Here is a 26557-nt window from a genome sequence, read left to right on the forward strand (position 1 = left end):
TAAACTGGCACAGTTGCTGTAATGAAAGTATGACAAATTCTGTATGTCTGAGAGAACCGCTTACTAAATTCCTGAAAGGGAGAATGCAGCACCAACTCATTATCAACCCAAAAACACTCACACAAACAAAACAGTGTGCCAGGGGTCAGCCTGCTCACCAGCGGCCCTTCTAGGGACCTGGTAAAACTACCTAACGGACTTGATTCAGCCATTTGGACATCTTGCTCTAAGCCATAAAAATGCAAGAGGAAGAAGCAATGCCATATTAAAAACTGCATCAAGGTTTACCTTGCCTTGGCGACCAAGAGAATTAATTCTGCAGCATGTCTAACAAGGTACTTTCACAGTCTGATTTAAAGGATCCTTTCTAAGCTATGCTGCCCTGGGTAGCACAGCTGTGCAGTCTTGTTGGAGCTCTGCAACAGGGTTGTCTCAGGACACACTCTGGCATTTTTACTAATTCAAAGGGAACAGGTGAGCGCCACCTGCTCCCCGCTGCTCACAACAGATTCTGTGCTCCATCTTTTGCCTTCACTTCCTTGCTTCAATAATTTAGAAATGCAAAATCCGGATTTTGATCACTGTAACTATAGGAATATTTTAACCCTTTAGTGCATGTAGAAAGATGCCTGTTTAAATGTGAAACCTGTAACAGCACTTGCACATTCCTAGATCGCAGGCTTTCTACCAAGCGGAGTATGGAAGTAATTCACTCTGTGCACTTGTGTGCGCGTGTGTATGCCAAGTGCAAACAGCCAATGCCTTACTCAACAATTTTGCTTTCTGTCTGTTGCCTGCTAACACAAGTAAGACTTGAACCTGTTAAAGATGAAGACACTGCAGCTGCATCTGGAGGAGAGCTGGAATCTCCTCTGATGGATGCATCAGTTCCTGCCTGCTAGATTCATCTGGGTTTTGTCGCCGTGGCTGACACTTGTATGAGGATTTGGCTCCAGCTAAATGCAGGTCTAAAAAGGACTTCTTACCACAGGTGCTCATTTAATCTTTCTTCGTTTTGCAGGCTTCCATCTCAAAATCAGCTTTATTGTCCTCACTATGTGTTCCCAAAGAATGTGGAAGCCATATTTCAGAAACCACAGCATCTGAAATCTAAACCAGGTCTGCCTCAGCCTCCCACACAGCAGATCGGCTGTGGTCTAAATAGCATGTGTCACTAGCATGCCACAGGCTACAGCAAAGAGGGAAAGGAAATGTATCCAGGTGACAGCACAGGATTAGGCAAGTTTAAGCTGCTGTGGACACTCAACCTGCAACGTTGCTTCTTAATTTCCAACCACAATGTAGCCTTAAATCATTTAGGCCCAAGTTTACTTATACAAAAACATTTCCCTTTCATTCCAACAGCTCTTTTTCTTCTTTCATGTCTTGTACAACTGCATCTTCTCCCAACCTTTTCTTGAATCCAAGCAAACCTTCTTTCTCCTTTCCTGGGATACTAGTTTTTCATTCCATTGATACCTGCCTGTTCTTACAGTACCTGTTCAAGGCTGAATAAATCCCTGTTGGACAAGGATGATGCTCTGCTACTCCAGTAGAACCTAACTGATGCTTTGTACCATGACACTAATGTCTGCTCTCCAAGAAACACTTCTGATACATCAGAGGATCGTATTTGCTTTCTTCTGCTGTCAGATCATACCAGTGGCACCTACTTATCTACAGTCTATTGATACACCTGCCATTTTCTCCTCTCCTGCAATTTTACTTAATGAGGTCCCAGAGTGTATTGGACCTTTTTGCTACTGGTCTCTTACTCTCATTTTGCACTTTGAAACATTAATTTTATCTGTTTTCTGTTACCGTGGGCTTGAAAGGTTATCAGATACCTCCTGCACAATATTTCATTCTACCCATTTGTTTCAACAACAGCTATTTCCAGCCCATCCTTAATGTCTTATGCCAGTATCTGCAATTAATATATTGAATAAAACCAATCCTGAGAACAGATCTCGAGAACCCTTCCTCCAGCTCAGGCATTTCCATTTCAACACAAGCCACCAGCATCTCCCCAGAAAAATGGGGTCTTTGCCCACTTTACAGACCTTCTTCGTGCTGTGTCTGTTCAGTCCTGTTTTGTTTTTCTTCTCTAGATTCTCAAGTATTTCCTGTGTAGCACCATAACAGACCCTACATTTTCTTTGTCAAGGCAATCAAGAAAGCAAGATTGTATCATGTTTAACAACTATCTAGCCTTGATAAGCTGTCTTGCCTTTTCCATTGTCCATTCTATTTGCCATTTACATTTTTTGTGTTATAATTAGTATTCACATCAAATGGTTTTGCAAGAGCTGTTAAAGTCACACTACTCAGCTACTGCTTGGGCATCTCTCAGCTGGGACTTTGTGATGATTACGAGAACTAATGACTAGTCAAACAACTATTTTATCTTTTAAATAAAATAGAAAAAAATGCTTTCATTAAAGAATAAAAGTGTTCATTAAATGTGTAACACTTTTTTTTTTAAACAAAATCTAGGTAGTTGCTTGGAAGAGGGTGATTTGAATCACCACCCGTAATTTGTCTCATTGCCAAGAAAGTGATTCTGTTTAGTCAAAGCATGTGCGACTGTGAAAGAGGATTTACTCATTCTAATAAAAAGGATTAGTTAATCTGCGTTGTCCAGAAGACCTGTAATCACTCATAAGGAAGTGCTTGACAAAGGGATTCCAGTGTTGCAGGCAGATTCGTATTGTCTTGAGATGCTTCCATTAAGACTTCACACGCACGTTGTTCTCTGCCACGGGGCCTGGGGTTTTTCTTCTCATGGGGAGAATCACAGTTCATGGAGACATAGCATGTCCTCTTCTCTCCCCATCTACAAAGGTTGCTTCCCTCCAGTGCAATGAGCAATGCTGTTCCCTCCAGAGATAAGAGAAATGTGAAAGGGAGTATATGACTGAAAAACATAAATTTTATGCTTTAGTTTAACCAGAATACCTTTTCCTAGAACACCTGAAAGGAGGTGTGGAGGACTGCAAGCAGAGGTGTTGACAGTAAGCACACTGGGATATGCTTTCTTCTTTCCATTTCTTTTTTTCCTCTGTGGCTTAACGATGCTGCTCCCACACATTAGCACTTTACTAAAGAGATAGGCACCTTGGGACTGCCCCTTTCCATCTGGCAGCAGTTTCTCCATAGGCAATCACACAGGTAAACATTGGGAGTTAATTGTGGGAGAGATTATTCACGGTTGGCTCTGAGCAGGTTTCTGCAGCCATGAGGGAGAGGCTCAGAGGGGTTTGGTTTGCAAGCGGTAAGAGGGATGGTGTCAGTTCCCTGCCCAGAGGGTAGAAAGCGCAGTAAAAAGATAGCTGGGGGGGTGACATAGTTTCTTCTCACCTCCTGGTGGCACAAAGCTGCATAACCTTGTGCTAAGTCTTGTGTCCTTAACTAGATGAGAATCAGCCTGACAGCACACCTCTTCTCTAAGCCTTGTGCTGCAGGGCGCTCAGAGGGTACTGCAAGGCTTTTTGAAGAGCAAGCATCTACATTTTGAAGTCACTAGGGTACTATGGTAATAATACCAAGTAGGAAAGGCTTTATTGTTTACTGAAGCATGCTTTTGGTAAATAGCTATTACAATGGACTAAAAAGAAGTAAAAATATCCAGGCTTGTGTACTAAGTGCTCGCTAAATTGTATGCCTTTGCATGTCCAACTACTAATAATCAGACAGTGACGTGAATTGATCAAGTCATTGTGGTTGTGCTGTAGGAACTGTGGGATCTTCTGTACCAGCTGGTTTTCGTGAGGCATTTCTAACACCATCCTGAGACCTGGCTTGCCCACCCAGAACTTTTTTCAGAGGTAGTCTACATGCCACAATTCATACCTCTACCTACTCCTGCAGGATAAACTGGCTAGTCAGCAGCTTAGCATCTCAGCTGCTTTGCAGCTGAAGCGGTATGTCCTGTTTGGTAAGTGCCACTGCAGCTCCACCTCAGCTTGCTGCATTGTTCAGGGGAGAGGCAGTTCAGGCTGCCAGCAAAAAAGGCTTCTTCCCCATCGCCTCCTGCTGCAAAGCCTGCTCACTTGCTTTTTGCAAAGAACCACGTCCTAGGCGATGCACAGGGATACAGCACGGCAACAACACTACCCTGACAGAGGAAGAAGGGCTGGAAAAGAAAAAGCTATGCAGTGGGCATCTGGTGCATTGCTCTGTACATGGCAGGGTAGTGCTGAGCTACCCTGGTGATAAAGATAGCATCAAAACCTGCACTTTGGCTGGTTTGCACATCTAGGGTGGGCGTGACTGCAAGCGGTAGTGGTAGGAGTGCTGACAGTTATAGCATAGCTATCAGGTATTCTTTTGCCTAATGATCTTTCATTTAGGAATTATTTGAAATGTATTATCTACAAATGTTCAAAAGTCTTAAAAAAAAACACTTAAGTTTGAAAATAGTTAGCTATAAAAGTGCATTCTTTGTCTTTGTTCTTAATGGTATTTTCCCAAGGCTTTTATGAGAAGTATAATCAAGATGAAGTTCGGACTGAAAATTATAAATGTTGCTAAATCACCTAAATAAAGTGTTCATACAGACTTTGAAAAGAGGAAAAAAATTTGAAACTGAATCTGTTTTGAGTATCTTTGGAATTCTTTTTAAATCAAACTTTTTTTGTATCATAGCTTACCTTGTTTAGTTAAGGTAAGGTAAGCCTTTGACAATTTAGGTAAAACAAAAACTTAAGATTCAAAACTTAAAGGTTCAAAAATTAAATAACTACCTGTATGAGGAGGAAGTTTAGAAAGAACAGGGGACAATGAGTTTTGAACAAGCATCATTCTGCCAATATCTTTTTCAACTGTCAGAAAGAAATCCTTTCTGTTCACATTTGTCACACATGGTATGTCAGTCCTGGATTGAAAGTAAGTTGTTCTGACTGAGTTATATCAATGAGTTCTATCATTGCATCATACCACTGTGTATTGGCACAGCTCTAAAAGAGTGTTTCTCGATCCTGATCTCTCAATCTGCTAGTCTCCTTGTCAAGTGTTCTATCAAGGCCTGAGTATTTACTGTAGGCAAACAGATTGAACAGCCAACAATAAACAAGATTTATAATCTCAAAGTATATTTGCTGGGCTGGATGTTTTCTATCATGTCATGGTCTTTCACTGTAAGTGAATCACTTGCTTTGTGTTTTCATTTTGAGTTTTTTTTTCCCCAGGATACTTTAAAATTTCCTAGTATTGCTACGAATATATTCACATGATAACAAGTGTTTTGGGAAGTTTACTGCTCTTTTTCTGTGCCACTCAAACTAGCCTGAAATAAATAGTGAAACAAAATGTGATAGCAGTAAGCACCGCTAATTTGTGTACCTTATGTCCAAGTGACTGTTGAAACCCCAACTCCAGCTCAGCTGTGATAATGAGGAAGGGTACCTGGACTTTTCATGGCCCTGGTGTGATGATAAGCAGTTAGGTATTGCTTCCCATTACCTGAGATGCTGTCCTAGTTCTGCTCTACACCAGTGAGACATGAAAGTGCCCTTTTTTTTTTTTTTTTTTTTAAACAAAACCCAGGTTCTCAGCCTGACCCTCTGCTGCCTTGTCCTGGAAATGTGTTAGGAGCTGAAAACCCAGCTGTGCTACCTAATTAAGAGGTGAGCACTTAAATGGGGGAAGGTCATTAGCGTCCAGAACAGAATGACATTGCAGTGGAAGCCTCTAACTGAAACAGTCTCCTTTGACCCATTCTTAGTGTACTATGACTCCTTTTCTATAAATTTTCATCTGATAACAAACAGGTTAATGAGTTTTAAAGCATACGTCCATGCTGCTGTACACTGTAAAAGCTCCTTTTTCTTACTGGCTGGAACCGGTTGGAATGGATGGGAATGCCATGGTTGCTTGTGCATTCCAGATTGAACTGTCTACAGAATTTATACAAACTTAAAAAAAAATCCCAACACTTTTTAAAAAAAGTATATGATTTTTCCACATAAGCGGAAAAAAGCAAGGAAGAGTAGGTGGGCTGGAGCTGGCTGTATAACATTTCTGTCATTTCTTGTAAATTCACTCTTTGCACATTAGAAACATAAATGCTAAGGATGTAGGTGGCTATCTTGGGACTTTTTTGTGATAATTTCAGGAGTTGACTCAGGCATTTTCAACATTAGGCTTGCAATTTCACTGCAGCCTCTTACCTAAATCTGTGATGCAGTAATTTTCATGGGGAGCAAACAGTATTTATTGCCAGACACATCATAGATGTGGACCTTAAATGGGATCTTCAAAAATCAGAAGGAAAAAACCGTTGCATTTGTAGCATTCCAATTGCTGAGCTGCTAGATTTCCATCTTGCGCTTCCCCCTGTGATGAGGTAGGCCAGAGAACTTCCAATGAAATCAGAGCTTCTCCCCAGACTTGAATTCTGCAGCAGCTAGGATATTCAGAAGTAAATTGAAATTGAGGTTTCACAAACTTCAGAGTAGCATTGCAAAATTGGTGACATTGAGCAAACCAGTAGCCTCCCAGTGGCTTTTTGCTCTCTTGACATTGTGGGTTTTCTTCAAGAAGGAAATAGTTGGTTCTGCTGGTAAGAGGAATTTGCTCCTCAACTTCCTGAGCCCTCGCCCTCCTCCCTGGCGTCCCAGACTGCTCATGTGTTATGTATTAGGCATTCTTATAGTCACAGCATATTGTTTGGCTCCTTCACCTTTTAATTACCCCATGATTTGCATAGCTACAAAGTGACAGCTTGCAAAAAAGCCTTCTTAACTTTTTCAGGTGGTTTGTTGGCTGACAGACTAACGATACACAGGCTTGGAAAGTCTCAATTGCAGTCTAATAAAAGGAATCAGTACTTATTACCTCCATTTCAGCTTCCCTTCTTAATACTTAAATTAAATAATATTCTGAGAACTCGCAACATTTCCTAAGGAAGAAAACCTGTAGTTTAACTTTTGCTCTCTTTGTAAAGAGTGCAAGATTTTATGGTGGCTTTGTTTTGTTCTTTTTTCCTTGCATAGCAGTGGTTTTACATCTCATAACATGATTGATCATAAAATCAGTCCTCCAAGTTTTAGCCAGAGGACTGGAGAATGTGATGGTGATCTCTGAACGTTCAGCTTCTTTCAAACATTACATGGAAAGAGCTTTGCCTTTTGGAAGGCAGAAATACAGCTTCAGAGGCATGCCACAGTATTACCTCCTTTCAGCTGCCCATCTGCCCGTGTCTCATAATGCCTCAAGTCAGAAAGCTTCCACAAAGGGCACAAGCAAAGTCAGGAAATGGAAACCTTGTGCCATCCTTTTTCACAAAAACACCTTCTTCATACCGAGTAGGAGAAGAGCATCTCTCTTACTTTTGAGAGGCTGATATTGTTTTCTTCCAAGCGTCCGGTATTGTAAAGCAGCCAGGGAAAACAATGTGTCCTTTCTTGAATTGAACATATTCTACAAGGCTGAGATCATGCTTTCATTTGCCCATTTCCGCTAGTTTTCATTGACTTCAGCCTTGACCTGAAGTACCTGCAGGTGAGGGTCTCAGGATGTTTTTGACCACCTTCAGGACGTGGCATGCTCCTACTGTGCAGCTGTTCAGACCCCTGATGCTTCTGTGCTGGAAAAAGGAGAAAGGGTCCAGCAGCCAAATATGTGTCACAAGAAAAAGCATGACATAAAGCTAGGAATCCATTCAGGAAATTTGGATATAACAAACTTCTGGAACACCTTTGTGATGGGGATAATGAGAAATGGGACAGGAGGAAGCAAAATCCCTCACTAGTTTTAAATCGGAGCTTGATGTAGTTATATGACACAGGCTTGAAGTAGTGGCATCCCTTTATATTTTTTCCATGTGATGCCTTTAGAAAACAGCTAGATCCATAAAGTAAGGTGGCTTCTTCCTGGGAGCCAACAGAGAGGCCTGATGTGAGCATTTGCACCTGCCTCTCATAAGGTAGAGCACTGTTTTGCCACAGTGCCTTCGAGTCCAATAGGTAAATATTTCAATGGTGAAATCAGCTGTTGCTTCAGTTTCTTATTGAATATTAGCTACATAAGAGAAACTGGAAGTAAAATAAGGAGAAATAAAATCTTAAAAAATAGAGGATACTTCTGTTTTACACAAAATAATGGTCAGAGTTTATTTTTGTTTCTATTCCTCTTTAGTTCATCTGCTTCCAGGTCTCTTCCTTTTTATAAGAGAGCTCCTCTCCTCCTGCAGACACTGTGGGCTCAGTCCCAGACCGCTGTGAGTGGAGCAACGTTGAAACAATCCTGACTTGCTCAGGACAGAGGCACTTGTTCAGAAGGTCTTTTAGAGCTACTGGAACCAGACCTGCTAGTTGGTACATTAATTAATTCTAAAAACTATTTGTCTTTCTCTCCCCGTCTTAGAAAACTTAGAATTGTTTCCTTTTAGTCCTGAAAAAGGCACTAAATACAACATACTGCTGCACCCACGCTCTCTCATTCCCCTATAAGATGAGCCAGGCATTTTCAATGGTCTTTCCTGGCACACAGGGAAGGGTAAAGCTTCAGGAAATCTTCCCATAGTCTTGCTGTACAAGGGGAACGAATTAAAGGTTTAATTCATTTCTTAGCAAGAATTATTACTATAGCTACATATCACCATTTCCATTTTAGAAGAGGTCTTCACAACCTTCTTCACAAACAATGATTTTCAACATATCCTGTTACTCAGTATGATGTAACACGTTCTTACACTTTGTTAGTACAGTGTATCACAAAGTCCTGGGGAATTGTGCAATCCAACAGAATAAAATCAACTTCAGGCTTTTAGAAATTCTTAAAAAGGGGGGTTTCATTTAAGTAAAGTCAAGCAGTTTGTCCAGGTGGGACAACTGTGCCAGTATTACATTTCCTTCTGAAAGCATTTCACAGAATCATTAAGGTTGGAAAAGACCTCTAGGATCATCAACTCCAACTGTCAACCCAACACCACCATGCCTCCTAAACCACAACCCCATGTGCCATGTCTACATGTTTTTTTTAACACCTCCAGCAATGGTGACTCCACCACCTCTCTGGGCAGCCTGGTCCAATGCCTGACCACTCTCCCAGAAGATAAATTTTTCCTAATCTCCAATCTAAACTGCCCCTGACACTACTTGAGGCCATTTCCTCTCATCCTATCACTAGTAACTTGGGAGAAGAGACCAACACCCACCTCACTACCTCTTTTCAGGTAAGTTGCATTTCTCTGTGTTTGCTTGCAGTTGCATAAATGTCTTTCCTGCCTTATACAAAAACAATTAAAAATTGATTAATTCTGGGTTTTTTAGCTGGAGGTACCCCCTTTCTGCGGCAAGCATCTGAGGTATAGGAAATGAGCAAGATTTACATAAGTGGGTGCACACTAACGCATTATGCCAGCATAGCTAGTTTTGAATCCTTTGAGCTGTTAGAACAGTTGCATCAGCCTGACTGTCATGCACAGGGTGTTCGTTCACTTGAAACTGCCTTGTCTTTTAACCAGCAAGAATAAAATTCTTGTTCCTCTCACAAAGAGCCTCAGCATTATCTGTCTTAGGAGTGTTTTATGTTCTCATGAGCTCCTGTCATCCAAAATGAACTACTATCACTTCTAGAGCAGGGTGGGAAACTGTTTTCTTGCCCTGCAAATTTAGATAAGATTTTAAAAGTCCACATCTCACCTCTTGACAACAACTGCAACAGAAAACAACAAAAAGGCATCTACATTGATATAATGAAGAAACTTGCTCTGAATCAGGCAGATCTGACTGAGACATCCCACTGCCTAAGCTGGCACACTATCCACCATCTGCTGTCTATATAGGAAAGAGGAGTTTTATTTTAGTCTCTCCTTTCTCTAGCTGTTTTACTTGAGGGTGCATCTACTGAAGCAAAGGAAAGGAATGCCTGGGTGCCAGGCTGTGAGTAGGGTAGACTGTGGGCAATGAAAGCTCCAGCTCATGTTCCAGACTATGTCTGCCCCTGCAGAATTCCCAGCACCCCAGAGGGCTTGTTTTTATGAATTTGGTCTCTTCCTCCCCTCTTTGATTAGAAATTTCATCTTTAATCTCCATCTCCAGAGGAAGCCTTTACCATATATGAACTTTTTCTTAAAAACCCAGCTTCATCTTCCAAAACAGCTCCCCTACTTCCAATAAAACTATGGTTTCCCACAAAAACAATTTTGTCAGAAACATGAGTCCTAATCAAATGTGCAGCCAGGGGTCTTTCAATGGCAGGCGCCTCTTTTCCTTCTGGTGCTCCGGGGGATTTCCATCCCACTGAGCAGCAGCCCTCAACACTGTTTATCAGTCCTGACTTGTTAATAACCCTTCAGTAATTCCAGCACCTATTGCAAATAGCATGAAGCAATGAGACTCAGACCTCAGTGTTGTTGACTACATATTTTCTTTTTTCCTTTGCCCCCACCTTTTTTTTCTTTATTTTTTTTTTTTCCCTGTAGGAGTTAATTAGGCCTGGACAAATTGAGAGCAGCACCAAACAGCATCTTAGTTTGAAAAGCTGTTACTTTAAAGGAAAAAAAAGTTTGTGATTATTTATTTATTTATTTGCTCTGAACAGAACAACAGAAGCTGGTACCTCCAAGGTAGCCTGAACTGGTCAGTTTTACTTAATTGTCAAGAGTAAGAGTAAATAACTGCTGCCTTTCATTTCAGGTAAAAAGGAAGTTGCATCAAGAGTCTTTTACCAAGAGCTATGGAACTTTTCAGTTCTTCAGTGTCGTCCAGTGATATTTTCACACCACTTTGAAGAAGTACTAAACTCCGTTTACAGCAAGGGAGCAATTCTTTGGGGAACTCCAAAGCTGTTGGGATGTAAATTAATATTTTCAACATTTTTTTTGCTTAACCTTGACACCCAGAGCAATGCTGAGTGATGTCCATGCAGCGCCATGCCCCCAGCCCTCACCTTGTCCCAGCCTCACATCCCCAAGTTCTTATGGAACAACACAGTGAACTTTCCATGTTATTGAACTGTGGCTGCTGAGAAAAGTTTTATTTCAAAATCTAGATTAAACAGGAGATGAGACAAGTGTTTTCTGTGCCATCTGCCAGCCAGAATCTACCTTGCTGCAGTATGGCATGAAAACAAAATCAGAAAAGGTCTTTTTGAGCTAAAGGGAGCTGAAGAATAGTTAAAAAAAAAAAATATCTATTTATGAAGCAGCCTAATTTGCCTTCCATACAAGAGGCAATCAGTGTAACTGGATTGAAATTCAGGGTCTTCCACTGTCCCTGCAAAGCAACGCAAGGTCAGTGACTGTAAACTTTGAAGAAAGAGAAGCCACGCAACTCTGCACTGCTGCATTGCCGGAATGCAAGCCTTGTGGGAGGAAAGGGATGGGTCATGAATCACCCAGTCCTGTAAGGAAAGAGTATGTTGAAATGAGATTCACGGGGAAAATCTGAGTTCTGTTGTGGGAGGGGAGGCTAAGAGCTGTGATTGCTCAGCCTGCAGATGAGATGGCTCAATGTATATAACTACCTGGTGGGAGGGAGTAAGGGAGATGGAGCCAGGACTTCTCAGTGATACCCAGTGACAGGGCAAGAGGCAGTGGGCACAAATTGAAATGCAAGAAATCCTGTTTAAGCATAAGAAGGTTTTTTTGCTGTAAGAGTGATGAGACACTGCAACAGTTTGCTCAGAGAGGTTGTGGAGTCTCCATCTTCGGAGATACTCAAAACATGGTGCTGGTCAAGCTGCTCTGGCTGGCCCTGTGCCAAGCAGGGGGTTGGCTGGACAATCTCCAGAGGTCCCTTCCAACCTCAGCTATTCTGTGACTCTACCATCAGAAAATGCACCTCAACAGGCTGCTTTAGCAAAACAGAGGACACCCTCTCTTGTCTCTGCATGAAGTGCTATTACAGATCCACAGGATATGTTTCAAGCTGTATGCAACGGATACTCGTTTAACTCTAGGTGGAGTTCAATATACGTGTCTGTGTACATGTGGGTGAAAAGAGAGTCAATGACTAACCTATTCCATATATAAAATGCATACCCATGGCACAGTTAAAGCTGGCATAAATAACAATCCTCCTTTTCTCTAAGACCAAGCCAAACCAAATAACTTTTGCAGAGCAGGACAGACTAAAACAAACCAGACATAACTGTGTAAAAATACTAACAAAATTGTCACAGCAACTTCATCAATCAGCCAGTTTAAGCAGCAAAACCCCTAGATAAGCACTTAGTTGCAGAAATGTTTAATAAAATGTAATTAATTAACTGTCTATTATTTTCAATCTCTGACCTAAAATGAGCCTTCTGGAAACCCATTAATGTACCTGGTCTGGAAAGCTTTCTGCGGCCTTAGGACCAGCCCACTGTGTTTAAACCTCCTCCAGAAACTCTTCCTCCCTGTAGGTAAGATGCTCAGCTTGATGTGCCACATGCAGGCAATAACTGAGCATAGAAACAAAAGTTGCAAACACAAAACTCTTAGTCCTTCCATTTGAGCTCATCACCAAGGTAATCAACCACCTCAAATATGCTGTCCTTGGTTCCTCACACACCATTCTAGGTGCTATTTTAGGAGTATGGGAGATGGAAGTACCCACTGATGTGTTTGCCTTGCTATCAATGTCTGTGCTGGGAGTGTTGCTTCATTTTAGCTGTTGTGCTCTGCTCAAAAGTGATTTGTGAAGCACCAGCATTTCCATAGCCACAACAACTAATCAGGTTTTCTACTTTTGATTTCCTGTGGTTTCAATGACTGTTGTGAGGTTGCACCCCCCACTTCACAGGTGGTTCTCATTGCCCCAGTGAGTTAGCATTCTTCCTAGATCAGCTGGGAGAATGTAGGAAGAAATTACATGTAAAAAAAGAATAGAGTAGTCTCTTCGATGGAGATGAAGTTGACCTCACAATAAACACAGACATCAGCTGGGCAATCTATTCAGTTTTTCTGAGTTGGTTCCCCCTTTATTCTCCATTTCCACACACATCCACCAGTGATGACTTGCTCTGGATGTAAGCAGGGTCACATCTACCTCTAGTTACACTTCATGCAGTCTGGAGAGATGCAATACATACCGATACCAGAGCCTGGCTGTCTTTGCACCAGTGGGCAGTGAGATTCTTTATTTTAATTTGCCTTGTGTCAGTAGATACAGATGCAACTGCTGCAATCCAATTCAAATGAAACTTGGTGGGGAACCACTTGCAAAGCTGAGATGCCAGTGCGAAAGGTATGGCAGCCACATCCTTCCCTGCCCGAGCTCAGCCCTGCCTCGGGCGCAGAGGCTGGCAGGAGCCCTCACCAGCCCCGGTTCCTCTCACTTCCTCCTCACAGACCTGCTTCAAAACAACAGGCCCTGCAAAACGTAACCTCTGCAGGAATGCAGAGTAGCTCCTGGTATAAAAGACTTCCTCTCTTTTTGAGTAGAACAGTTGATATTGTATTTCTTCAGTCCATTGCTTAGTAAGTCTAGAAAATAGTTTTACTGTGACTTTCATAATCATCTCTGCACTCTTGTAGCACAGTTAAGATTCTCATTGGAAGTTAAATTATTTATGAAAATAATTATATCTTTTTTGGCATATATAATACACCATTGTGTGAAAAAGCTACGGTAACAGTTGAGAGGTTCACCTGCGAAGTCAACTCTGCATTGAACCTGATGTAGAATATAGCCTGAAGTCAAAACAAGAAGGATTAAGAAAGTATCTTTGTTTGTAACAGACTCTTTATCTTAAGTACTTCAGTGGCTCCCACTGCATCTGATCATAATCATGGCTACTGCATAAGCAGGAATGTGGTAATGAGAAGTCTGCAGCAGGGAAGGGAGGCAAATCTTGCTATCTCATGTTCAAGTCCTGCATCATATTTGCTGGCCTGTATCTCCAGCTCACTCACCCTTTTAAATCTGACCTGGGAGAATCCACAAGCCCTGAGCTCATCCTGCAGCTGAGAATGAACAAGCACTTCACACTTTAAGCATTTTTGGTTTTTTTTAAATCCTAAGCACCTTAGGAGCCCATGACACATTTTCAGACTTGTCTTGCCCACCTGAGTTTGATTCAAAGCTGCGTGAGGAAAGAGATTTGCTCCCACTCAACTTTGGGCACTTTGGAGCCTGGAGCCAAAACCAAATGCCTGCCTTGAAAGTCTTTCTCATTCTCCCTTCCCAGGTGGGTAAGGCAAAGCCAGTAAATGGTGCCAGTAAGCACCTACCTACCTCTTGGCCAGAAACAGCTGCATTTCACAAGGTTGCAACTGGAGTGTTGATCAGCATGTTGGAGAAAAACAAAATAGAAGGAAAGGCAATGACAAGAATTTCAGAGGAAAAGCAAATGATGAGTACAAGAACATAGAACGAGACTAAGAAAGACAACCAGTATAGGTGACAGAAGGGGAAAGATTTTCTTGATTAGTGGGGTTTTGTAACAAAAAAAAAATTAACATTGCTCAGATCTCTGCCTATTAACATAACCCTGTTACCATGAAACTCAGCTGGTATCACAGACATACCCTCATTAACATGGGAATTTACCTACCTGTCTAATATGATGCTAGAGAAGACAGATTAACTTCTGCTACATTTGTTCAGCAGCCCAACAGAATATTAATCCATTAACAACTGCCCTGCACTGGCTATCAAAACCAATTTGTATTTTCATCTCAATACTATTTTCCAAAAAATATTATCAGAGGATAGAAAACTTCTGCTAAGAAGCACATTTTAGTGGATGCTTTGGGCAACTTTGCTGTAAACCATTACGGAGTGTGTGGAGGATATAAAAACTAAAATTTTAATTAAAAAATATACTTGTTTTAGCCCAGGCCATGCTACAAAGAAAATAAAAATAAATAGCACAAGCATGAAACTTTTAGTATAGTACTATCGCTGCTACATTTAATAGGGGGAAAAGAGAGATTAAAACTTATACCTGTTATGTGGAACAATTTGCATTTTCCTGAAAGGCAGCATACCATGTTCTTACGAAGTTGAGGAACTTTGGGGAGGAATGAATGGTGGCTCTTTGCTAGTAGGGAAGATCTGCTGCATTTACGGTCTCTTTACATATTTTACATTGCAATAGGTACTAAAGAAACTTCTGTCTATCCAAAAGTTTCCTGATGGTAAGAGCAGGAAGTTGTTGCTCACATGTAGCTCATCAGGGTGAATTACAGGGAGGGGATGCAGGTCTTAGAGATCAAGGATCTGTATTGAGTGATCTGCTATGGTGCAAATATACTTTTTGGTTTTTAATCATAAAGACAGTTTCCATTCACGGTATAAATCGAATAAAGGAGATAACTGCTCACTGAAGCAAAACTGCGCAAATATTTCTCACTAATGGGCATAACAGAACCTTATGAATGCAAAAATAGTTGCTGATCTTGTGATTTGGGGGGCAAGTTGTACGTTTTTGCTGCATTGTGCAATATCCTGTAAGTTTTCATTTTAAAAGACGTATTGTTGCATAGCTACCATCCTGCAACCGGATATATTTCTGCCTTGTTAATCAAGCTTGGCGATACAATGTTTGCAGCCAAGCAATATAAAAAACAAAGATGCTTTCACTTAAGAAAGGTGTTAGCTTCAAAGCTAAGCAAGGATTATAGTCATGGTGACATGATAAGCACAGAAGAGAAGTTTAGGGAAGAAGAGCAGTAAAGAACTGGCCTGGCCAGATCATCAACCGGCATTAATCACCCTAACCCTACTCCAGTTGGTGGAGTAGGCCTGATTTATTCTCACTAAAGACCAAGACCTTGAAAAGTAAATATACCAAAGGTACTGGTTCTAAAAGTCAGATGGCTCCTTTTCAAAGGACGTCCAGAAATGCAAAAGCTGAAGCTCTCAGGATAGAACTGGCTTGCAGTTGTGCCCCACCCTGTGTGTTGGACTATGTAGTTAGTAGATGTATAAAAGAGGAGGCGCAGAGAATCTCATGTGGGTGTGGTTGGGCACAGTTAGGGTTAACATCAAAATTAACTTTTGTATTTCCTCATTACATGTTTTTTTGTAACTGTTCAAATCTGGTACTGGAGTGGGGGCAGGGAGGGCTTCCTGGAAGTGCTGGGAGGAAAGCAGTTCACTGAAACGTGTTCTTGCATCTGCCTTTCTGTTGCATACCAAGACAGGGTTTACCCTGAAGGGAGGGCAGATAGAAAGAAAGCGCAAGCAGCAAATACACTGTGAAGGGGCTGTTCTACTTGGCCTGGTAGGAAAATGGAGGGAAGAATTAATACACCTTCATGTCTTTAATTCAGTCTTTGATGCTGGAAAAATTATTGCGCAGACAAAAGGCAAACACACAACATCCTGTTTACCCAACTTTGCCGTGTTAGAATTTTGTTGTTGGGGTTTTTTTTTTCCCTTAAAACCTGCACTCCAGAAGCCATTGCAAGAGAACCTCAGATTACCCTTGAGAGAGAAATTACTAGGGTCTTTCTACCTTATAACTGCAGAGAAAGAGCTTGAAAACAAGACACCAAAAGGTTCTTCAACTGAGAATCAAATAACAAGAACAGAGCATATCTACTTATTTTAGTATATACTGGTTTTAAGCCAACTGTGAGTGTTTGGGCTTAGTTCTCGAGCGTCATTGCTAGTTCTTTCTACCTGTGCTGCTGTGTGACTCCTGGGTACCTACATGCCTCATGCACACCCTTCTGCACCTAAAAGCAGGCATGGACTCTGTAAGTGGGTCAGCAATAGAGTTTTGCATGCAGCTGGTTGGCTTTGCTCTACAAGCAAACATGAGAGAATTCAGACTGTAATTAGTAATAGTTCACCTGCTTAGGAGAGTCACTTCTAAAACTGAGGGCACTCACTGCAAGCTACAAGACAGATAAACCCATGTCCCTTTCAAAAGCGGTTTCTGGACCTAGCACAGGAAGCGGGAATGTCAATCATTTTGTGTGGACTGGCTATATTATTTACAATGCATCCTTCTGCCTAGGATCAAACACTTATACTACCAAATAGTATGTTTTTGTTTGGAGACAAACTGGGTTTCTTACTAAACTAAACAGGATTAAATTACTTTTAGACTATATATAGAACCGAGCTGTGTTTTATAAGATTTTTAAATACAGATATATTGAATATAAGAAACACATAAGAAATGCTCACTTACCCAAAATGCATCTTTAAACTGCAGCTGTGTCATTATTATCACTCTGTGGAGGGGGAGGAATCCTTCAGCAAGTTTGTTCTTGGATGAGAGCAGAAGCAGCCACAGCACTGAGCCTTGTTGCTATACCCCACCCAAAGCAGAAAGTGAAGCACATCCACGGACCTGTCTCTTCTGAAGTCAAGCTGGTGAAAAATAGCATTGGGCAGTTTCAGGCAGCTCAGTGTAATGACCTATGGCTGCAAAGGGGCAGAGGGGGAAAAAAAGCTCTTGCTCACACACAGAGGCATGCACGCACTCAGCACCCTAACCTCAAACCTGTTTCTCTTCTGGTAAATAGTTACTATTGAAATGAGGAAGCAAGGAGATGTCAAATGATGTCAGGCTGCTCCTTGCCTTGTGTGCATGTGAGCGGCTGGCAAATTAAAACAAAAAAAAAAAGAAGAAGTAAAATTCAGTGATATGATTTGATCAGCTACAGGAAGAGAGCGAGTAATTACAATGCAGAGGAAACCAGCAGAATACAAAGAGATAAGCTGTTTAGGAAATTAGAGTCCAACTATCATATCACTATATATATCATATATATATATATGATATATATATATAACACTATCATATAACACTGTGGTCTTACAAAGGAAAAGCAGCAAAAGAAATATATGTGCCACATTTCTCCAGTACCTTCTGGGGCTGGCAAAGGCCCATGTATTTGCAGATGGGAAGCGTAGATCAAAGTTGCATTTTGCAACTGAAAAGGCTTTTCAAGACTCTGGTTAAATTAAAAACACTGCAAAGTGTGCAGGTGTCTGCACACTTTTAGATACCTCTATGTCTATATAGAGAAAATTTCTGATTTGCATGTCCTCATATAAATGTTTATGTGAATAAGCAAGATATGTGAAAATCAGAAGTAAAATCCAAACTCTTGAAAAAACTTGTGATAAGAGAGCTGAGTTTATTAGCACCAGGACCTGAAGCACAGCTTCACAGACATCTGAACCGGCAGTGCGCCCAGCACACCACTGACATAAAGTATTTTGGACAGCTAGTTAAATAAGTTAACCAATCTGTTACAATGCAGCTGCAAATAATTGATAATAAGGTAACATATCTAACACATCCGTGAAACCCTCTTCAAAATACCTGTCCTACAGGTGGCGTTGCCACTGTTCACCTCCTTAGCGTGTTTTAAGGATTCTAAAATATGTGTTTTTAAATACTCACTGGCATTTTCAGGGGGTAGGAAAAAAAAAAGAAAAAAACTGCAATGGCCTATGCAAAAATGTGTCCTCCCACACCAAGAACACATCAAGACTTACTTAGCAATAACTGATTAACGTTGCTCCTGATGCCTGGGTGTTGCTTTTTTCTAACTGTCCCTGCAGCACCAGCACACGGGCAGATTATTTAGTGGTGAGGAGATCTCGTAACCTCCCTGACTGCCAGCGGAGCAGAGATCTGCTCAGAGAGATCTGCAGCAGTCCGTGGCTAGAGTTACCAGTAGTCACTCCATGAGCAATTTGTAGCTGGTATTTTACAGAACTGGCAAGTTTCCTTCCTGGTGGTCTGAAGAAGAGAGGGAATGTGCAGAGACTTTGAAAGGGAAAATGCGGTGCAAGCAAAGGAGGGCAAAAGAGAGAGTTTGCAGGGCCAGAGGTGAGCAACTGCTTTGATTGTCATGAGCAACCTGAAAAATACGTTATCGTGTGAGAGGGGGAGAAGCGGAAATGTGAGGATTCACTCGCAGAGGGTGCTGAGGAGGAGTGAGTGAATCTTTCTTCCAGAAGGGAAAATTCCCTGAAAAAAAAGTGTTTTGAGGGCTGGGCACTAGTCATAATACTTGATCTGTAAGCATAAAAAAAAAAAAAAAAAAAGAATCTTTTTAAGAATGTTTTATCTTAGTCTTTCTAAAATTAAGTATTTCCTCTTACTATTTCCAGATTACAGCTTTGTTTTGAAACAAATAGCTTTGTTGCTGTTGGGGTTCATAAAAATATATCAATTACATTTTGGCCCTCCAAAATGTTATGCTACTTTCTCCTTATTTTTAGTTTGGCCTTCAACCAAAAAGCCAATTATTTTATTTAATTTCACGCTGTGCTCTTTGCCTGTGTCTGTCCCACCCAACAGTACTGGCATAGCACAGTCACCTCCCTTAGGAGCAGCCAGGGATGCCTCTCTATATACCATAAGCACGGGCAGTAGCTTTGTGCTGTGGATGAGTTCATCTCTTACTGTTGGCTGCAGAAGAGCCTAGACCAACTGTAGTTCAGGTATTTTGATGAGCTGTCGGAAATCAGCTGGTGTGAGTCATAGGCCCTGGGTCTGATGAAACAGAGCTGTTGGGCAGACACTTGATTCTGAGCCATCACTGCTCATGCATTGCTGGATTATGCCCAGAGTATGCTGTGCCTTGCAGGGGTAGTCTGGCTTTGCAGGGCTCTGGAAGAGGGAGAAAGTTACCTCAATTTTGCAGCTGAAGAAACTGAAACCTAGAGCAAATGGTCCTGTCAAATACATCAGTGCTGGAGGGGAAGGCCTGGGCCTGGGTTAGTGGGATGCTGACGAGGAAGTCTTCTCCAGGTTGTTGTGCTTTGCAGCTGCCGAGGTGCAAGTAATGCGTTGTCACCCAGCCGTGCCAGCACCAGGCACAGAATCCATAACCCCACGCTGCTTATTTCCTCTGCACACAGCAGCACCACCTCCGCTTGGCCAAGGTGTAAAAGCATACCTCTGCAGCTGGTAGATAGCTCTCTGCAGAGCCTTGGGTGTACCTCCCCGCTGTGCTGGCTGTGACTGGGTTCAAGAAAAATGGTATAGGATTATTTTCCTTTTCTCCCATAAGCCAAAGCACCAAAGAATACCTAAATACCTTGCAGTGGGCATCTACTAAATTTATACTGAGCTGCTCTCCTACAACTGCTGGTTTGTAAGATGCAATTACAATTTGTAAGCTTGTATCATTTAGCAGAGCTCGAAATAGCACCCAGAAACAGCAGTTCCCAATACCTGCCTGTCTTAAAAGATGCATCAGCCTCCTGACCGCTCCAGAAACTCATCTTTGTCCCTTTCCCAACCAAATATATCAGGACAGTGTTGCAAGCCTTTTGTAAAACTCTTGTGATGAATGCTGCACTTGGAGAAGAAATCTTCCATAAAACCATCCTCTAAATAGGAACAAGACAACATGGTGTCCAGTTCTTAAATGCTGTATCTCATGATTGGGTTAATATTTTGGTGTGAGTGGCCTGAGTTGTACGAAGGCTGGAAAGGCTGAGCCCAGGAGCGAGCTCTGCAAGGCTGAGGGAAGGGGAGCAAAATCAGTGAACCTTGCTACGCTACTAACTACTATAATGCCATCTACTGAAACCACCTTGAACTTCATGAGATTTTCCCCTACAAAATAGTTATATAGATACTTTTGTGCTAAACAGAAGCATTTTCAGTGGGCAAGGGCTTTAGACTACTGTCATGGTGGTGTGTGGGGCTAGGGTGGCAATGACAAGTGATCAGCCACTTGTTTGTTTATTTGGCTATTGACAGGCTGGATGCTTTGGAAACCTGCAGGGCCTTCCACCTCCCCTTCCTCACCCTTTTAACATGGATTTTCATCTAATCTTTGTGTACAGCTCCACTCAATTTCAGAAGTTTCAGTAGTAAGCCTTAGGTGGAACACTTCCCTGACAGCTACTGCAGCTCCCTTCCCACTGCTGCCCTGAAAGAATAAAAATCAGGTTTTTCTGTTTGGTAAGGCCAAGGATCAATCTCCCAGCCAGAGGATTGGGGTTGGTTTTTTTTCCAGTAATTCAATTGTTTGGCAGCAGAATGTACCATTGGAATTTGTTCTGTACAGGAAATGGATGAAAAGTCTGACTTTTTTTAAAAAAAGTTCATATTAAAACCCCTCAAATTTTGACCTGCATCAGCATGGAAGTTTCATTTCATTTTTATTAACTATATACTGCTTTGAGCAAAGCTTTTTATTAGGGATTTGGATGGCAGGTTTGGACCTGACAGCAGTTAAAATATGAAAATAGTGTCTACAAACAGGGTTGCACTCATCCAGGTTTTCAAGCAAGACATTCTTCAGTTAATGTTTCTGATTTTGGAAGTCTGACGAAGAAGACAGTAAACCTTTTAGTCTTCACAGAAACAGGATGAGGGAGTCCATGAAAAGTATTAAGACAGTATATCAAGAGACGCTGAATACTTAGATAATTCAGGTATTAAGCTGGTTGTGTTTTTCAAAACTCCTCAGGTATTTTTGGTCCCTTTGAACCATTGTATGTGAAATGAAAATGGAGAATAGAAGGCAATTGTACAGTCCTTCAAAGCCTCTATAATAATTACATCTGAGAGCTACGGCTTTACAACAGCTGCTGTAATACAGTCATGTTCAGAACGGAACAGCCCAACCCCTGGTGTCTTACTGAGTCCTAAAGCCCAGAGACACCAACAGCAAAGAAATGCTTCCAGAGGAAAACCACGGCTGAAATATACAAGTATTTTAGCTAGTTAGCTGTGCCTGCAGTTTCTATTGCCATACAAATGGCTATCTGAATCTCAATGCGAGAAATGTTAGGGGTTTTTGAATTATCCACAATCATGCCAATTCAAAAATTTTTGAGTCACCTTTGCTTCTGTGACGAGCCAATCTCTGTTTCCATGGAAACAGAAATGGCAGCCTGTGAGCATCCAGCTTGATTTGTTACAACTCCACTGAACCCATCTATGGCTGGCTGAAAGCGGATTCAATATGCTGCAGACCCAACAACATCAGCTCTGCTCGGCTCTGAAACACACTCCCTTTTAGAAGGAACTGTTTGAACACCCTTCCAAAAGCACTGTTTCACAGTGCAAGACAGTCCTGCTGGTGTTTTGCTTCAGTAAAATTGACAATTAACATAAAGATTAATTGCATAGATTACAACCTTAACCAATATCTAGCATTTCATAGCTGTTTCCAATAGAGACCTTCACAGAAAGATGGACCCAGTCCCTGATGTTTTACCCAAGAGAAAGATAATCAGGTCTTTGCCATAATGATGAAGAACATGAATGGATTTACTCTAAAATTAACATCATGATACTCAGTAGATCCTAAAATTATTGATCGTATCACAGAAATGTGGGGTCTTTTTGTGCTTCGTACGTGTTTAGACATGGTTAGCTACCATCCTTACCCCTGAAAGTGTTTCAAAGACAAAAGAAGGAGAAGAGAAACTGTGGGAAAGTGCAATGTCACAGGAGGCTTGATTAACACAAACAGTATCTGGTAGTTCTTTGGAGAGAAGTATAACCACTTTGTGAAAAAGAAAATGAAAACATTTGGGTTTCTGTCTCCCCTTCATGTCATAACTTCAGGTACCTGCAGAAAGATACTTTTTATTTCACTGACATCTTTTGTATGTTTTACCAAGACACTTGCTTTCTCCATGCCATTAATTCAAAGGAAATCACTATTCATTTGCAAGTATTGCATATTCATTAGCCAAGTAGGCAATACTTGCCGTGCTGAAGAGGTTTCCACTTCTCATAAAGGACTCTTTGAATACTGCAATTCTGGAAAGAAAGCAGGCTTCAGGTTTGCTGAAACATTAGACAGAAGTTTAGGATATGCTTTGCAAAGAATTAACCGTACCTGATTGCGACTACAGGGGGTATGCACATAGGCGACAGCTGTTCAGGCTGGCATTTGCAAAGGCGCTGCTATGTTTCGTGAAAAATCATGGCATTTTTAGTTGATCTCAAACCATTGGACCTTTGTCCAAAATATACCATCTCCAGGTCTGTCTCTGTACAAAATACCCCTTCTTTAGTAATACAGTGAATTGTTTAGCATCATGGGAGACAACAGTTTAGATTCCTTTGGCATATTTTAGCAACTTTTCTGCATATTTGCTCATTCAGAAACATCACCTATTGTTTTATAATTTTTTTTTCTGAGTAGAAATTCAAAACTGTAGCAAGTCAACAGTGAACATCTGAAAGATCTTTTAAAAAATCTTTAAAAAGCAAAACTTCTCTAGATAAATTATTTGCCTGTTTATTGCTATAGACAGTCTGAAATACTAAAGTGTAGTTGTTTTAATTTCCAGACAAAACAGAACGTACACAGTTCAGACAACTTGTTTAGTCCCAATTAGTTCTGCAACCCTCTACCTGATTTAGAAAACACATACTCAGGTATTTTGCCTCATACTCCTACCACAATAGCTAGAAAGAGGAACAGGGAACTGGTAAAAGCATTTGTAGCGTTTGCACTTTTTGCAAACCTGAAATGCCAGAAGTACCGATCAGCTGTAGCACACTTCAGTTAGGTAAGTGATTATGCCTGATGTTTAACATTGCTCAGTCTTGTTTTCCTACTGTTGTTACTACCAAAAGAAAGGTTTATTACTGGCTTTCTCAAAACCATTTAACTCTTTCTTTATTGCTAGTGAATTCCTTGTGGATTTTTTTTCTCAACTTCTTTTTGCTTTGATAGATCAGTGGGTAAAATAACATTCTTCGAAACCAAGTATTTCCCTACACCTCCATTCCGAGCGGTTGGTACACATCCATGTGAGCAGTATTTATGCAGCACAAATGATTCCGCTGTAAGCACCAAATTCTTGTGGAATTACCCTTATGTGACTTTTCTTCTTGTGAGAAGGGCACAAAGCATTTCACATGGGGCACTACCCTCTCTATGCAGAAGGTTTATTTATATATACATATAACGTGCTATAATATATGTGTTATTAGAAGCATAACTTCTACCTTAAAACCAACATTGAGATCACTGTTCACCTTCTGAGAGGTTCTTCTTGTTACTTCTAGGAAGCTCTGGGGGTTTTTTAGGACAGAGAAGGAAAGGATAGCTTGTAGTTGGAAACGCTGCATACTCAAAATAACTTAAAATATGCAGAAAAATAAACACGTTGCAAAATGGTTTAGATAGGATCACTTTAAACAGGATTATTTGTGCCTCCTGGTCTGTGCAAGGCAGGTCTCCGCTTTAGTCTCCTGCTCCAAGCAGTGCTACCTTCAAAGACGGATCCCATTGCCCAGGACCTTTTTGAGCTCTGACTGTCTCCAGGGTAGAAAGCCTGCCGCCGCTCCTCTGGGCCCATTTCTCTGCTTAACCACCCCTACTGCAAAATTTTCATCTAGTCAGAATTTCCCTTGCTGGAACTTGTGACTGTTGCCTCTTGTCACATAACTGCACACCTCTGAGAAGGCTGGCTTGTTTATACCAGCAATGTAATTTTGCTTGTTCTGCCACCCATTCGCTTCCTTGAGATGAGCTGTGCTTTTGGTAGGATGTGCTTTTGTAGATACTAAATGTATGGGGCTGCTTCGTGGTCTGGAAAATTCTGCAAATCTAAGCTTCATAGTATTGATATTTCATCTATGTGCTGTCACATTATCCTCCCTTTGCCCTGTTCACCAGATATTTTTACATTCAATGTTTGTTTAGAAATCAAATTTTGCTAGGTCCTTGATTTTATAAATGGAAGGAATTTGGAAGAAGCAGAGAAACTTTGTTCTCTTCGTCGAGTTTAGCTAGTATTTATTCCGCCAAAAGTCTCTCTCACTTAGACGTCATCCAACGAATCATCCTAATGCATAGTCTTACAGAGCTGGGGACTGCCCCTGAATTAGGGATAACTACTTCTGAGGATGAGAATGAGGTTACCTTGCCAACAGGAAGGCTCAGTCTCTCTTTAAGAAGTCCGAGTGGTCTTTCGTATTTGAATTGCGAATATTCTGCATGTGTGGCTTACAAAGCGAGATCAGACGTAACAGGCCAGAGACCTTCAGCAGAACACACTGAAGTAGGATGACTCTTCATCTCAAACCACAGTGTATTGATAAAGAAAGTATGACGCTCAACTGTATCATCTTTTTTTTTTTCCTTCTCTTCCTGTAAGTCACAGCTATGGTTTAAATTCTGAGTTTGATCTTTTTGGTTTTTTCAGACTGGCTGTTTTGAGCTATTCCAGCTGACCATAACCCGAACCGTGCTCATAAAACTTCTGCAGGTAGAAGTTGCAGAGTTTAATTGAGTGAAGTCTCATTCTTCAAAAGGGGCTTCTGGGATGAAATGTCACATTAGCCGAATCTGCTCTTGCTTTCTAAAATACCCCTACAACCTGTTTTTATTTGTTTGCTGAGGTTTGAGATGGGTGAGAAAATGAGAAAAGAATCAGTTTCCACAGCAGTGGGACAGAGAGGAACACAGAAAGGCTGCCAAAGTAACATGTCCCTACAGAAGCAGGCACAAACAGTCCCCTTGTTTTTCAGAGTCTGCCTTCTTGGCTATCACAGCAGTCTCTCCGGGGTGTGTTGCTGGACGAGGCACAGAGATGCATAAGGAAGAACAGGATTCTTTAGTATGCCATTGACAGGTCTGTAGGATACACGGATTGGAGGCTTTTTCAAGACAACGCATCAGATTTATGTAACAGCAGCACAAGACACAGTCCTTTGTTCCAAAATATCTTCAGCTTTGAACACATGTGGCTATAGCTGATGTTTGGATGTTGTGGAAAACCTTCTGTAAAACGGGGCAGAGGGGAGGGAGCTACCAGACATTGCTCTTAACCTTCACCAAACAGAGAAACTCTATAAATTTTCTGCAAAGGATAGGGCCAACAGGAAACATAAGGACACTAGGGTTACTCTGTGTGTGACTTTCACAGGCTCTGCTAATCCCAGATTCAGTACCAGCTGTTCCTTCTGTAAGCATACAGAATAACTTATACCACACTGGAGCGCTGAAAATCTCTGCTCTGGCTTGTTAAAACTAAAGTTTCTGTTTAATTTCTATCCACAGTGAGATAGGTATAAGCTCTAACGATGCTTTGCTTCATTGCACTTTTTCTCAGTATAGTTAAAAAATGCTAGGTAAGGGACTCTGTCAGCGCATAAGCCCCAAAATACTGGAGCTACTCCTGTGTAGAATATTTGCACAGACATCACTGAATGTAAGGGGTGGATTGCCAATTTGGGCAACTTTAGGTTAACACTAGGTTAAACTAGCAAAAGCCATAAATCTTTTTAAGATTGTGAAAGCACTATTAGGCTTCTAATCCTAAAGTGAAAGAAGCCTAATTTTAAAAACATTATCAGAAACCAAAAGAACCTGGATTAATTCACTCTAGGAATTACAAAAAAAATTCAACAGAATACAACATTATTAAAGGATTGAGTTTAGCACTTCTCCAAATCCAGATTTCAGTTACATCAACAATTGTAGTGTTTCCATTTGAAGTACTCATATTCTGTGCCCGTAGAATTACATTGAGCTGCAAAGCAACAAAAGCTGTAGTTCTCTTTCTATTTTACAGTGAGCTAAGCTCTAATAACACCTCACATGATTTGCTTACAGAAATATTAAAATAAGCAATACATTGGATTTTTGGCACAGCCTCTGACATGCAGGCTGTATAAATGCTATGCCGCTTGGTATTTTACTAGTCTTGCTGTATCT

At 41.2% G+C, this 26557-nt stretch overlaps 1 protein-coding gene across 1 annotated transcript in view; it reads right to left on the reverse strand.

The window, feature by feature from the left end:
* Positions 1 to 17407, reverse strand: part of PSTPIP1 (proline-serine-threonine phosphatase interacting protein 1) — a 58398-nt gene extending 40991 nt beyond the window's left edge. The window contains exon 1 of the mRNA XM_075099948.1: positions 17080 to 17407. Within this exon, the coding sequence (XP_074956049.1) occupies positions 17080 to 17112 (33 nt within the window). The 5' untranslated portion in view covers positions 17113 to 17407. The remainder of the gene's footprint in view (positions 1 to 17079) is intronic.
* Between the last annotated feature and the right edge of the window lie 9150 nt (positions 17408 to 26557).

The sequence above is a fragment of the Phalacrocorax aristotelis genome, chromosome 7, assembly GCF_949628215.1.
Source record: "Phalacrocorax aristotelis chromosome 7, bGulAri2.1, whole genome shotgun sequence".
NCBI classification, from domain to species: domain Eukaryota; kingdom Metazoa; phylum Chordata; class Aves; order Suliformes; family Phalacrocoracidae; genus Phalacrocorax; species Phalacrocorax aristotelis.